Genomic DNA, 15,256 nt, shown 5'->3' with positions numbered 1-15,256 from the left:
ATTTAAATCTCGATGGTACGATCTGCGAAACGAGCTATCCGGCAGCCGGCCTACGTCCTCGCTTCGAAACGACTGACTATACTTACGCGTAAAGGCGATACTGAAACTCACCGACGTCGGACGTCCCAATTAACGAGAAGTATCTTCTAATTAGGCACTCACCATTATTCTAATTTTCTTCGGCCTCGAACTTCACTTCGTCAACCTCCGGCCCCTCACCGTCTACCCTCCACCGTGGAAACGTAGTATCAGTGTCGATTCTATCGATTTCGTTAATATTCGATTTTCGTCAATAAAAATAAATAAAAAAAAAAAAAAGAATAGAAAGCAACGAATCAAAAAAACGTGAATGAACGCATGCCATTGGCTTGAATTTTACTTTCTATAAAAATTAATTAAACAAAAAGATTTATCGGTGAAACAAATCCGACATATACGCAAAGTCGGACTAACGATGCTAATAAATCCACCGCGCTATCGCACGAAATACGGTAATAGTATTAAGTTGATGGGCGAAGATCGAAAGCTTCTCTCATACCTGTCGATATTCGAGCACACTGACGGCTCCGCCCGTAGATTTACGGCATTCCGTTTGCTGGATTATTCAATAAATTATTCGACGACGTTAATTATCCGGCTGTCGTTTGATCGCCATCGAAAACCGTCGAGTTGTTAATACTCTGAATAACTGAACGTTCAAAAATATAGGTATTCCAGAATGAGTGAGTGAGAGACAAAAAGAAAAGTGAGGCTTCATTAACAATTAAATCCACGCAGATCCTGTTTATCCTATCCTCGTAGATCCTACTTTCGTACATGGATTTTGTGAAATCTACGATCCATGAACAGGAGGAGGCTATATGTTGAAGAGATTTTTCCACGTTTTGTTCGTAAAGAAAACGCAGAGAGATACGAATTTTCACATTGTAACAGCCGATAAGAAAGTGCTTGGTATTCAACCACATTCTCGCATCTTCGTTGCACGCGTTCTTTCTCATTGACGTGGCTACCGATGAAAGCTTGCACGATCTCACAATCAAATGATATTTTTATCCTTTGCCTTTGCAAAAGGGTAAAAAAGTAAAATTTCGTATCTCTTGGTATCTCATGTGGGAGAGATTTGTTATATTTTTTTAAATCCTTTTTAAAAAATTTTTTTTGTTATAAAAAATATTCCCAAAACTAATCAAAGTATTAGATTCAATGAAAAATAAGTAAAACATTGACGCTTATGTTGCTGCACGTACTACCTCTTTTATTTTCGTCTAGACGACTTGCATTACTCTTGTAAAAAAAAAGTAATCCTTAGAACGCCTACGCGCAGATGCTGACATTGTCAGGATTACGCGTAAAGTTGTTTAAGCACCTGTCCGTCCATTTAACTTATCGTCGGCTAAATACGTCAGGGCAAGTTGGTTTTTCAAGCGCGAGTCAGATTCTACTCAACGTTAACTTTTATGCTAAGGTTCTTTTCGTTTGAAAAACTTTGTCTTCGAATTTTCTTACGAAAAAGGCATGCTTGTACAATAAATGTTATACATTTCTTTATTGAGAACTCGTTGCTTTTCATTTTCAGGTGTTCGTGGTTTGACAAATGTGTCGATCGATTTACCGCTAGCAGTCGCAGCTGGCACGACGGTCAACATGAGCTGCAGATACGATCTGGAAACGGACATTCTCTATGCGGTGAAATGGTACAAGGGACAGGAATTTTTTCGATACGTTCCGAAAGAGGATCCACCAATCGAAGTTTTTGGAGATCTCGGTGCTAAAGTTGTGGTAAGAATTTTGTAACATCGAAATTTTCATGAAAGCGAGAGAGATTAGATTATATTGATCGTATGTTTGTGGTTAGGTGTGTCTATAATGATCAATATTTAGCTAGTAACAGAACTAAATTCGACGGTAATTAGTGTAATTAATATACAAGATGTATATATATATATATATATATATATATGTATATATATATGTATATAGATATATATAGATACGATATGTAGGTATGATAGAAACTATTTTTTATGATAGGGGTTCTGGTTATTATATATATATATATATATATATATATATATATATAGGTATATATAGGTACGATATGTAGGTACGATAGAAACTATTTTTTATGATGGGCGTTCTGGTTATTAAAACACAATAATAAAGTTGGTCGACAAATCACGTCTTATGTTTAAACCCGATGAATAATAATTGTAACTCAAGGAAAACTGCCAGATTATATTCTAATGAATTTCATCGAACATCAAACTTTCTTTTGTCTCGCATTCTCGTGTAAAGACTCGCTCAACTCCTCCATACGATTAATCGATTGTTCCAACGGTACGACGTCAACAACGACGACGACGAGAACAACGATGACAACGTACGGGCAATGTATTAACGAGAGTCTTTTCAACGAAACGAAAAGCTAAGTAATTATTTCAAAATGTTCCTCTTGATGTTCTTTCGACATTTGATTTTTATTTATAAAGAGCTAACATGAAATTTCTTCCTAGATAAAATTCTTCGTGAAAAATACAAAACGCGAAAAATACAAAAATCTATATCACATAGAGAATTAGGTAATAATAAGATTACAATCTATTGCGTGTGTTACGCGTGTTGAATTAGATTAATCGTTTATACGGAATCGAGGAAAACATACGACACAATAAAAAAAAAAACAATGCTGAATTAAAAACAGTTTAAAACCTTTGCAGGAAACACGAGTTTGCCGTCTGTTGCTATTTACTTACTTTTTCTCTTTCGCTCATGCAATGCTTTTCCAATTAGATTTTACCAGTGGAAAGAACCTATCCAACGTGCGGCCACCCTCGACTCGATAAATCGCGGGACGCATTGGAAGAGCCGTCGTACATACTACATTCGTATAGATAGTATAGGGAGAGAGAAACTAAAAAGACAAATATTCCCCATGAATTCGTGCTATTTTGTTAAACGAATATATCACTGTGAGTGTTTCGCTCGATGCTGGCACAAAACTTTATCCTACAGTTTTACGAGGGTAAAACGAAAATAACGCGAACGTCGAAAGTTCGTAAAACGTAGTAAGCGTATTCGAACGGAATCAGGTGGAAATCTCGTCGCTACGGCGTATCAATAGAAGTAGCAAAAGCTTTTCAACTTTAAATCGTCTCCATGGAATACATACTTTTGGTTCTAGTCGATGGGAAAGAAGCAAAAGGGAAAGACATTACGTACATAACATAAGCGCGCGCGTGAAAGAGAGAGAGATCGAGAGAGAGATCGGGAGAGAAAGAGAAGGGATAGACGAGGATCGGTCCTCTCAAACGGCTTACGATTGGTGTACGTGCCAAGACCAAGCCATGAGAGCGGGAGGAAAATTGATTGTGTGATTTATATCGCGTTCTGCCACCGGCAACATATAATTAATCGTTGTTGCGAGCTATTGTTTGTCGCGGACGAGCGAACGCCGCGAGGATGTCAAAGCGGACGAGTAAGTGCGATCGATTTGCAATAAATGGCACTTGCCGGTTGTGCTCGCTCGGTCAATCCCGTGGTCTCTCCTGTTAAATTAACTGAAAATTTCAACCAACGTTACTTTCTCTTTTTACCCTCTCTCTCTCTCTCTCTCTCTCTCTCTGCCCCTCTCTCTCTTTCTCTATCTATCTATTTCTCTTTCTCTTCCATTTGCATTGTTATTTCGTCCGTTATTTTGTCTCTTTGATAAAAAATTGTCCTCAGGTACCGATAGATACATGTGTTTTCAATTTTGTACTGATCGATGTTTCAGACGAATCGGAGCAACGCCAACTACGTGATTCTGAAGGATGTCCAGCCGAGTAATTCCGGAAAATATCGTTGCGAAGTTTCCGAGGACTTTCCGTCCTTTAATACCCTAATGGTTTTTGATTATATGCACGTGGCCAGTGAGTATCGTCAGAAACGTATCTGATGAGAGGTAACCGCGGACCGTATACCAAATTTCTAGAGTGTCCAATATGTACGAAGGAAAAAAGGAAAGAGGAAATACGAATGAAAAAAGGAGCAACTATCGAGTGCATTTGATGTTTCGTTCGTTTGTGCGCGTACTTACCTGTCGTTCTCCAATTTTTTATTTTCAACACTGAATTAATTAATCGAATTCAATTCCTTTGATAATTACTCTTTAATCAAATAATATAAAAACTCGAAACTTTTTCGATGAGAAGTTAAGGGAGGGAGAGGGGGATTGGGAGAAACAGTTCTTTCACTTTCTCAATTATTCTCTCTTCCTTCAACGCAATTCATCTTTCTCTCAACGAACGACATCGTAAAAATTCAATTAAAACTCTTTCGCGAGTCGTTAACATTCTCCTACGTGGTGGTCTATAAGAATAATCGAAAGGAAGACTTGCTCGCCGTTATTTTGATTTTTCTCTCTTTTTCTCTTCTTCTTCGTAAAGATCCGTCTTTCAACGGTTTCACGTGTGCCTTTCATTACCGCCATTAATTATACTACATGGCGAGCGGCATTGTCACCGTAATCGCGATCAATTAAAACGCAGTTAGGCGAGAAAAGGTTGACAAACAGGAGAAGAAAGAGATAGAATGTAGCAAGGAGAGAAGGACAGAGAAGAAAGGCAAGAATCGGTAAGTTCGTTCCCATAGCTCTTCTCGTGTGTCTCGGCGAACGTCGACCTAACGACGGGCAAGTACAAGTAGCTATCCTTCTTTGAAGGGCCGAGGTGATCGTCTCTTCTTTCCGATCACGGATCTCTCGTAAAAGCTCGATCCTGCAGATCGAGCGATCGTCGAGGTAACCCTTTCCCCTCTTATTTTTCTTCACATTCTTTTATTTGTTAATATGAAAGCTTTTGTATTCCCTTTGCGCATTCTCACGAAGCAATATCGAGCTTTGCGACGCGTTGGAAATGATAATATCCTTCGTAGCCGTGTCCTTGAAAGTTGGAAGGATCGCGAGAAAGGACCGGTTGGTCGAGGCGGAAGTCGTGCATGAGAAGCGAAACAATTCTCGGACAGTTTACTGGATCGCCGTGCGCTCGATACATTTCGCTTTGAGAGAATGAAAAAGAAAGAGAAAGAGCAAGAGAGAGAGAGAGAAAGAAAGAGAATTTACTGCCTTTCACGGTGCTTACTATAACGATTCTTTTGCCTGTTCGCATATAATTTATTAGTCACGTGTGCGTTGCTCCGACCATGGAGAAGAGCTTGTAACGTCAAACGATATATCGCGGAATCGATTTTCATTTTCAATCTTTGGTCTTCTGACATTTCGATGAGTTTCATGCTACGCGACGATGTAAAGGTAATCCAAGTTCTACCCTTTCCTCTCCCCTTCTTTTTCTCTCTTTCTTTCTCGAATTCCATCGAACCTCTTTCAATATCAATGACGAACAAAGTCGAACTATTGCGTCAAGGAAACCGTGAAAATTCTCGTTACGTTTCTCCCTGGCTGTCCTTAAAGTCATTAAGTGCCGTAAAAAGCATCGTTCGAATTTTTCTATAAGGATTGCTTTTCAACGCGGCGAACAATAATCCTGACCCAGCGACTTCGTCGCGACACCTTATTAGTACCGACTCGCTTTTTGTCGCTACCGGGAACGAACGAAAGAGAAGGAAAAATAAAAAAGAGGAAATGACGGAGAAGAATAGAAACGTAACAATGGTCAAAGATGTAGAAAGTCGTTATACCCAACAAAAAGTTTCTTCTACTATTGGCGATGCTCGATACCCGTTATGATGAACGCTCTTTGAATTTTAGGTCTCCCAAAAGGTGATCCGGAAGTGAACGTAGAGAAACAAAGATACGCGGTCGGTGATACAGTAAGAGGCAACTGTACCGTGCCTTCGGGAAATCCTCCGGCAAATATAACGTGGACCGTCAATGGAAATCAGGTTGGTAACGACGACAATCGGTTTCGATTACGTCAACTTTTTTAACGATATTTTTCAACGAGCATAAATAGCCAATCTCTCATACTCTTTTAAAACTTCCTATTCGATCGATTTAGCCGCACCCCTTACCAGCCGCGTTAATTATTCATTGATACGCTTTATCACTCTATTATGTTCACCCGGCGCTAAATATATGAAGCTTTTAATTTAATGGCTAGATAAAAGTGGATCGAGGTTGAGGCACGTTGAATTTTAATGCGGATTTATACAGGCACGAATTTGAAAATTACAAAAGTGAACGGGAAATAAATTCGTGTCACGTTGTCGAGTTATTCGTGTAGACGTAAATCCATTATTTCTTTGTTGGTTTCTGATAAAACTGCTTGACAATACGATATTCATTGAACGTTGATTAAACGCTAATTAATAGGAAATAAAAATGAATACGATCGGATCATATGACGTTTAATTTTTTCTCTCTCAATCCGTACAAAATCGTATAATATTCGATTTTTTATCGTCGTGATGATATCCATTACGCGTTCGTTTTAATAAATCGTCTTTAATTTTTATCGAAAAAATAATTTTTTTTCATATAATCGATACCTTAAGACACACCTTGTTAACGGAAAGACAAATGCAAATACGTGATTTATTTATATTTATATCAAGAGTTGAATCTAGGTGTTAACTATAGAATTAATTTTAAAGATTTGTTTTAAAATTGACTTTAGCGCGTCGACCAAATCTTACGTGCTATATAAATTTAATTACTATATACTATATAAATATAATTACTTTTACGATCCTTTCATAATTTGAAATATTACATATATTTTATGGCAAGAAATTTTTTAAAAAGAAATTCGTCTAACATCTCGCTAAATTAAAGATCATACTATATTATTATAGTCATATAGAAAATCAGAGAAAAAAATCAGCTTACGATCATATTCAGACGTTATTATGAGGCTTCTGTACGTGAGTCTCTTTTCTACGAGCATTGCACTTCTAGAGTGGAACTTTTATAGTCGCTCGTGAATTTTACGTCGAATCGAATGTTTCCAAAGTCTCGTATAAAGTGCGTTTCAATGTGAAGTATGCCTATATAAAGGCGATGTCGGTGGAGTACCGTACGTATTCAAGAGAATAAAAAAGAATTTTACGATAGAGAATGCCATCGTGAAAATCGTATCCGATTCGATTTTACTTTTCCAAGCGTGTACGCGTCTTTCGCATTTTTCGTATCGAGATATATACGAGAACGAAAGTCAAATACCAAAGGTATAAAAAGAATAATGATAAGTATTAATTAAAAAGTTTTTAGTCGATCCACTTGTTCAAAGATAATCGTCGAGGCATAAACGTTCACGGATATTAAATTACGAAGTTGCAAATTACAATGAGTATTCCGTGTGTATATATGCCATAGAACTTCGATCGAAAATATCAACGAAGGCTTTTGTGATATTTGAATGGATTAAAAAAAAAAAAAAAATAACTATTATAGCAAAGCAAAGCCGCGCAAAGCAAAGCCGCGCAAAGCAAAGCTCGCGCGATACCATTCAGGAAATTATAAACTGCCCGTACGTGATGCACCATATCGATGGATTCTGACAGACTTCATTTAATCCGGAACTTACATTTCAATGCAACAGAGTAATCTGAAACATTTTATGGCTGCTTTAAGAATTCGATAAATATTATTAACCAAATGCATTGCAAATTATTTACGATTCTTGAAGGAGACGTTATTGTGTAAACGAGTGGCAGGAAATAGTAAGGATAATTTTCCGTTCTTCTTTCTTCATTATCCTCATTTCTCGATCATAAGACTTATGATGATAATAAGAAGATGGTATCATATCATTAAATTTTCAACCAATTAGTTTCTCGCTATTACTATATGAATTTATCTTTATCTGATTTTAACTGATTTCTATACGCATTTCTATCAAAGGTAAACTCGTCCTTCATAATGAACATCACGGACAAATTCATCGACAATCATCACATGGCTATAGCAGGCTTGGACTTTGAGATTGCTTCGAATACCTTCAGCAATGGCAAACTACAAGTCGTTTGTAACGCCAATGTCTTTCATCTTTATCAAAAGAAGGCCGAAGTCCTTTTAAAGGAGGAACGACCGATATTGGCTTCCGTACTGGGAACTCGTGAATCTTCTTACATCGGTACAGTAATGTTAATCGTTATAATATTAATGGATCGCTCCTAATACGATTATGTTCCATACATACTGGTTACTACTCGATTATAAATCAATCTGTATGACCTTAGAGATGAAAAAAAAATAAATGTGGTCTTATAGCAATGATTCGTTATTGCAGTAGACTTTGTCGTGTATATCTACTCGCATTTACATTTGATATCTTTTTGTTTTAGGTAATGCAGCAAGACGCGTTGAGGAGTGGTTTTGCACAGGTGTACTGGCTACCTTGCTGCTGTGCAATCTGAGATAACATCTGTGAACATCGACTGGATTTATGCATACTACTGTGTCGGAGAGGAAGAGAATAAAATTGTTTGTAAAATTTCGAAAATATTAATATGAGGAGGAGAAAAGAAAAACAGAGAAAAAAGAGAAAGAGAAGGGAAGAAAGAGAAAGAAAAAGAGGCGAGAGAGAGAGAGAGATTTTTCGTTAAAATAAGTATCGAACGTATGTTATTCGTGTAAATAGGATAAAAAAATTTAGTAAAATATCTACGTGTATGCGACATGCGTCATCTCGTCGTCATATGAGACGACTTTGTAATCCGAATAATGTGTCGTATTATAATATATTAGGATCGACGATACGTCGCGCTAAAATAACGAAAACTTTTTTCGAACACATTATATGATGTTTTTTATCCTCCGACAATGATTTTGATACCTTCTCTGTACCGTTGTAGCCAATACAATGTGACCCATCACGTTTGTAGGGCAAAAACTGTTATCGTTCATAAACGAGGTTTTATTTCAATGAAAAATGAATAAATGATTCACCTTCGTTATTTCGCTGTTTTATCTTTCCTATGTTATACCCGATTTCTCTATATATGTAACTTGTTCTGTATAAGCTATGATGTATCTGTCATGAATAATATCAAGGAATAGAAAAGGAAAATAATTTATTTATTTGGAAAAGTACAGTTATTTTTATTATTACCATATTTATTTGTGTGGATCACAGAAAGGTAAAGTATAAAATAATTATCTTGTAAAAGATAAAGTAAATTAGTTTCTGCACAAGTGACGTAAAATATATAAGACAAGAATTATATCTACATAGAAATAATAATTACAATTATGATCAAGTGAATGAGAATATATTTAAATTGGCAGACAGTGATATGAAGCTTACAAAGAAACTTAATATTACAGGAGCTTTAAATATTCTTGTGTTTTTTAATGTATAATGAAATATAAATTAATAGAAATTTTGAAAATTTTTAAAAATTTGTAACAGAAACAAAACATTTATTTATTATCATTCAGCCTATGTATGCTTTGTGATTTCTTTTTACATTGGATTCTGAATTTTCATCTGAATTATGCTTACTGTTGCATCTCTAATTTTACTTTTCTCTAAACCAACTTGCTGAATCTTTTCCATTTGTTCTGTAACATATTCGACTCTTCCCTTGAAATATTCCTTTGCATCCTGTATGCTCTTTTGTGCATAATAACCAGTCCCTATATCAACTAATACATTATTTGTGTTTGTGAGCTTTCCAGTAACATACATTGATCCGGTAAGTGGAACAAGTATTTCCTTTCCTATAAAGTACACAATAAAAAAATTATTATTTAATGCAAAATATGTCCATTATAAGGAGTATATATTTAGTTCTTCTGGTTTTTTTTAAATAACGTGATTTTTAAAGTAGAAAAAAGCTATGAAAATTTAACTGGAATGAAGGGATATCCTTTGAATGGAAAAATTTCCTAACCTATAAAAGTATATTTTACAAAAAGGAATTATATACAATTAATTAATCATTATTAAAGGACTGATTAAACATTATTAAGCACTGACCTTGGACATTAGGTGTAATTTTTTCCAAACACGATCCAGATTCTAGAAATCTACTTTGTGCGAGTTTCAATTTGTGCAAAGAATCTTGAAAGACGTTAAGTTCTTGATCCATTTGTTGTTTCAAGTGCACTAATTGTTGGAAATTTAAATTGGAAATATCGATTTGTTGCATCTGAGATTCATCAGATAACGATATTTCTGACATGTTTAAATCTTAATTTAATAATCACACTAGTATATCTCAAAAAAACCGATCAGTTAACACCGAGCGTACTTTTTTTAGGACATCCAAACATGGACAAAACGAAACTAACGACAACGTTATCCCACCTAAGACTTTAAAATTCTACCAACTGGCAGCACTTACCACGTAAAACACAACTGCCATCTGACCAACGGATAAGTATTTTCTATATCAACAAATAATATTAAGAATAATATTATAAAATTAATTTCTTTCTTTTTTTTTTGATATATCAACGTATCATACTAATTAAAATGAATACTAGTTCGTAATTATTTAAATGAATGTTATATATTTTTATGAATTATCAGTGTCTACTTTTGTCGATAATGTCGGTTACACATATGATTCATCGATAAGGAACTTCTCTAAGGTTCCAAAATAAATAACATAATGAAGAAAAATCTTCACGGTCATATTTAATAACAAAAGAATCGACTCGTCGCGCTAAACTCCTGAGATATACGTAACAGTACGAACTCGTACTTACTCGTATAAACAGCTTTCTTATCGATCTCTTCAAGATCGTTTTATATCTTTAAAAGTATTTAGTCTCAAAACTTATAATTTTAATTAATTATTTATATAATTAATATTAAAATCTCTTTTAGAATTATTAGTTAGTTTATCTTATTAAAAATAACGTATAATATTATCTCTTCTCTATCAACGGTAGTAGAAATCTATTTGATCGATAGAACGTTTGTAGCTTTCTATAAAATAGTTTGAAATAGCGCTTTTTTTACATAGGATAGGGACGAATGAGAAAATGTATTTGTATAATTATATCACATTATTAATTTATTTTATTTTATACGCATCTTTGCTTACATACTCCGATATCTAAACATATCAATTAAATCTAAATTTGCATATAATTGCGTACCGAGCTAAAAATAAAAAAAATTCTCTCTAGTTTATTCATTTATCTATGCCATGGTGGTGATTATCGAGTTTTTTCTTTTATATTCACATTAATTTTTATTAGATTTGCCTACATGAAATGAAGCATTTATAATTGCGTACGACAAATATTTTTCTTCTTTTTTTCTTTTTCTTCAGATGAACATTGGCTTGAAGATATTCCAAGGACATCCAAATGTAGACATGCTTGCGGACAGTAAAGAAGGATCTTCAATGACGGAAACAATTAATTATTATGCGCTCTTAATTTAAAACGTATGTCAATATTTGTAGACAGATGTTCAATCGACGAATATGATTATAATAACTTTAACACTTTTTTTTTTACAGGACGATCATTCGATTCTTAGAGCGCAAAGTTGTTTTATTGTACTTTCACGTCGTCCGTAATTACGTGGATTTTTTAAATAAACAATAATTTCCTCTGACAATAAGTTTCATTGATTTTTATAGGTTCTCATCGATTAACTACATCGCATCGGATACTAAATATTTATTTTCACAATCAAGCAACAGATCTTATATTTATGTGACATTTTGTCATTAATACATATACATTTCTTTCTAATTTTTTCATATATATATATATATTTATATATTATATCGGAGGACATTACGTTTGCCATAAATGTTCTGATTTTTACACACGTGACCCTTCAAGGTTATTTTATACACGTGCACAGCTCTATTTGCGTATTAACGATAGAATTTTACTATTTATAGTTAAAGAAATTAAGCGCGAAATAAAACATAAAAATACGAAGTAGTGCTCTATGTAAAAAAAACATGTCGATTATATTAATAACCTTTAAGGGTCAGTGAAGTAGAGATTGTCAAGCGAGAGCACGCGCAAACGGTATTGTCTAGAATTTAATGATAATGTGTTTCCTTTGTTGATCCCACGTATTAATCAGGAGAATTTAGAAAATTACAACGTAGTTGTTGTAATCATATTTTGTTTCTGTACTTTCTTTTCTTTTTCTTTTTATTTTTTTTTTATTTTTTTTTTTTTATTTTTTTTTTTTTAACGAGCTAATAATTTTCCTTGTAAATGTTCCTAAGTTCACAAACAGTTTTCAAATTTATAGTAGCATCGACTGTCCCTTTAAATCATTAAATCTCAAGTAAAATACAATAGAAACGATTTTCTATACACTTTATACCGTAAAATTTCATTTTTTGAATTTATCATAATAGGTATCTTTCGAGCAGCTAACTCATTAATTAAGTTATACTTTAGTTCATTAGCATGGAAACAAGTTTCCGTATCGTTAGGCCAAATTGGAAAATGAATTAACGATGTTTATCGCCACTTAGATATGCGCCGTGGAACGATCAATGTTCTTGCTCTCGATTTTTTTTTTTTTTTTATTAATTCTCCATCCTCTTTATTTTGAAGAAATATTAATAATGAGTCATTTATAAAGAAATAATATCTTTCGCCGTATGAATCGAAATACATATTTAACCGTTCTTTGATATGCGATCAGAATTGCCTTAGAGTCGAAATCGACTTATAGCTCTTTGTCTTCCTTATTATGTATCTTGTCTTGAGGTAGAGAACATTTGTTTCAAGATGAATGAGAAGTGTGAATGCGAGATGGAGCATTTCTTAAGCGAAGAATAGAAACATGTTGAATCTTCTAAGATATCCCAGTCACAATTTCTAATATTGAGTATGTGCCATGTTTTTTCACGGTTAACAGCGCATCTTCTTTTCTTTTCTTTTTTTCTTCATTTTCTTTTTTACAATAAATACCTAATTTATCTGCTTTATATGTAAAAAAAGCATCATCGTAATTAATAATACGACGTACGTAAACTCGAGTTTCCCAATAATTTAAATATTATACATAGGCTTTTATGTGATGTATTATTTCGTGTGAATCGTCCTTAGGACAATCTTAAAATCATACTATTATAGCTATTATTTATTCTCTACATATTGCCCCGATATCGATAACACTACGTAGTACATACAGATTTTTTTTTTCTATACAAGTACTAATTACATCGCATAACGTCGAAATAACGTTATATCCCCTGTGATTTATCTTTGTACAAGAAGCGATAATTTTATTCGATATTTCATAAAGTAGAATTAGGTATCGAATGAGAAACGGAAGATAAGGAAGCGATTTTTTATGAGGTATTTTCGATACAGCTATTTAAGTCACGATACAATGATATTTCTTTTGGCTTAAAGTGACGTCTATAGAGAAAATGTGTATTAGATTCTTTTGAGAATAATCGCAAAGAAGAAATGATTTTTGAGATTGGCAGTGAATTTTGGAAGTTGTCCAAAGTGCCAAAAATTTGTTAGTGCATTCCACTCGGTATGAATATAACAATTTAACGATAATTATTTGCTTCTCCGATACTTAATGTATTTGAATACATTAAGTACAATAAAGTGTGAATCATACATACACACAGATATATATATATATACACAAACACATATACATGCATACGCACATCCATTTATTCATTCAATTGTGCATCCATGAATCCACGTATCTGTAAATTTACCGATCTGTGCTTATTTTGCGCTTATTGTGCTTATAGCGCATACCGCGCATCCACGCATCCACACATTTGTGATTGCGTTCACATTTGTATTCTTGTTTAATTAAATATCGATGCGTAACAGTATATAAGCTTTATCGACACATACCGTATTATTAGTTTTTCTTGAACTTCATAGAATTTTGGAAGTATTTATACAAGCAGTTACACATATAACAACGTAGCTTATCTTAGCATTTAATTTTCGGAAGGAGATCACTTTAGTCATTAATATTTGAATTCTAAAAATTAAAAATTAAAAATTTACAAAGGAAAAAGGAAGAAAAGAATTATAAACTGATTAAGCATAACTTTTTTTCAATTCTTCCCATGTTGAATAAATCAATTTTATATATTTTGTAAAAATAAAAATGATCGATCATTTTGAAGCTCATAGAATAAGACAGAAAAGGAAAAAAAGAAATTTAAAAAAGCAACAAAAGCGGTGCTAATGATTGCATAAATAGCATAATTATCGATCGCATCGAAGTACGAACGATCGCTCGTCCCGAGTAAAATATTATATTCGAGAAAGGTCAGAGAAAAAGGCCTACGCATTGATAGGCCACCCCAGGGCAGTGTGTATCTGGATCCAATATGGTTCCACGATAAAATTCTCGAACATCCGATATTTTCTCGAAATAAGCAGTTCTAACTCAGTTCGTTGCTCGTAAAAAAGAGTCGCGTGTCATCGAGAGATTTTAACAGTTTTCTTTTTTTTTTTTTTTTTTACTTCCTCTGCTAATAAATGCGTGCAGCCATTGAATAATATTTTTCATTTTTAAATTTTAGATTTGAAGTCTGATCGGTCAAGATAGATTGTACGCATAGAACGTCACTAAAGTCCATATAATATTCTATAATAATTATCTCAAGCATTTTTTCACTTTTTGTCTTTCATGTGGCGAACGAAGCATCGTTCGATATATATATATATATATATATATATATATATATATATATATTTTTTTTTTCTTGTTAATTAAGCTTATTAAATATACATTAAAGAGACTCGTTAAATATAATCTATCATCTAATGTGTAGCATTTTCACCTCGAGATTTTCCACCGTTCTAATTAGGATATCGATCTTATTTTCAGAAATGGATAGGTCGCGTTAAAAAATGTATTTAAGAATGAAAAAGTCAATTGATTTGCTTCGCAGAATAGGTTCGCGTTTAAAGTACTTTCTCTTCTCAGAATATTTAATCTCACGACAAAGGGAACATCGCAAATATATTGACGTTCTTCTGTACAGTCTTCATTGAGAAATAATTGTAATTATGTAGCTATACCTTTCGTTCCGTTCGGTTGTGCCTTTAAAGCACATCGTCGTTTTTTAACAGCAAAGTTGATGTTTTCGAGCTTACGCTGAATGCCCACCGACGTTTTAATTAATTATTATCTTTAATTGATATGAGACACGATAATTACTTCTCTAAAAACTACGTTACTTGATACGATTTCAGCATGTTTTTCTATTTTTTTTTTTTTTGTAACACAAATTTTAACAAGTATTCACACATATACAATATGTACATCTGAATATAGATGTCGAACAATGTCAACAAAAAGTGTTTTCTTCTATATACACGAAGCTCATA

The 15,256-nt window shown here is 33.7% G+C and overlaps 2 protein-coding genes across 2 annotated transcripts in view; one reads left to right on the top strand and one right to left on the bottom strand.

The window, feature by feature from the left end:
- LOC118451517 (uncharacterized) overlaps nucleotides 1–8,844 on the top strand; it is a 31,397-nt gene extending 22,553 nt beyond the window's left edge. Inside the window, exons 2-6 of the mRNA XM_035888174.2 lie at nucleotides 1,577–1,779; nucleotides 3,773–3,908; nucleotides 5,744–5,877; nucleotides 7,838–8,069; nucleotides 8,281–8,844. Of these exons, the coding sequence (XP_035744067.1) occupies nucleotides 1,577–1,779; nucleotides 3,773–3,908; nucleotides 5,744–5,877; nucleotides 7,838–8,069; nucleotides 8,281–8,357 (782 nt within the window). The 3' untranslated portion in view covers nucleotides 8,358–8,844. The remainder of the gene's footprint in view (nucleotides 1–1,576; nucleotides 1,780–3,772; nucleotides 3,909–5,743; nucleotides 5,878–7,837; nucleotides 8,070–8,280) is intronic.
- Nucleotides 8,845–9,127: 283 nt separating this feature from the next.
- On the bottom strand, nucleotides 9,128–10,238 carry Pfdn5 (prefoldin 5). The gene is made up of 2 exons (XM_035888168.2): nucleotides 9,918–10,238; nucleotides 9,128–9,658 (listed from the first exon to the last, which is right to left on the bottom strand). Exons 1-2 carry the CDS (start codon nucleotides 10,120–10,122, stop codon nucleotides 9,402–9,404), a joined length of 462 nt encoding a protein of 153 aa, XP_035744061.1. The 5' UTR covers nucleotides 10,123–10,238; the 3' UTR covers nucleotides 9,128–9,401.
- Nucleotides 10,239–15,256: the final 5,018 nt, after the last annotated feature.

This window comes from Vespa mandarinia, chromosome 2, assembly GCF_050613455.1.
Source record: "Vespa mandarinia isolate Hongniang chromosome 2, ASM5061345v1, whole genome shotgun sequence".
In the NCBI taxonomy this organism is placed as follows: domain Eukaryota; kingdom Metazoa; phylum Arthropoda; class Insecta; order Hymenoptera; family Vespidae; genus Vespa; species Vespa mandarinia.
The sequence above is the reverse complement of the archived record's forward strand: the minus strand, read 5'-3'. Positions and strand labels throughout refer to the sequence as shown.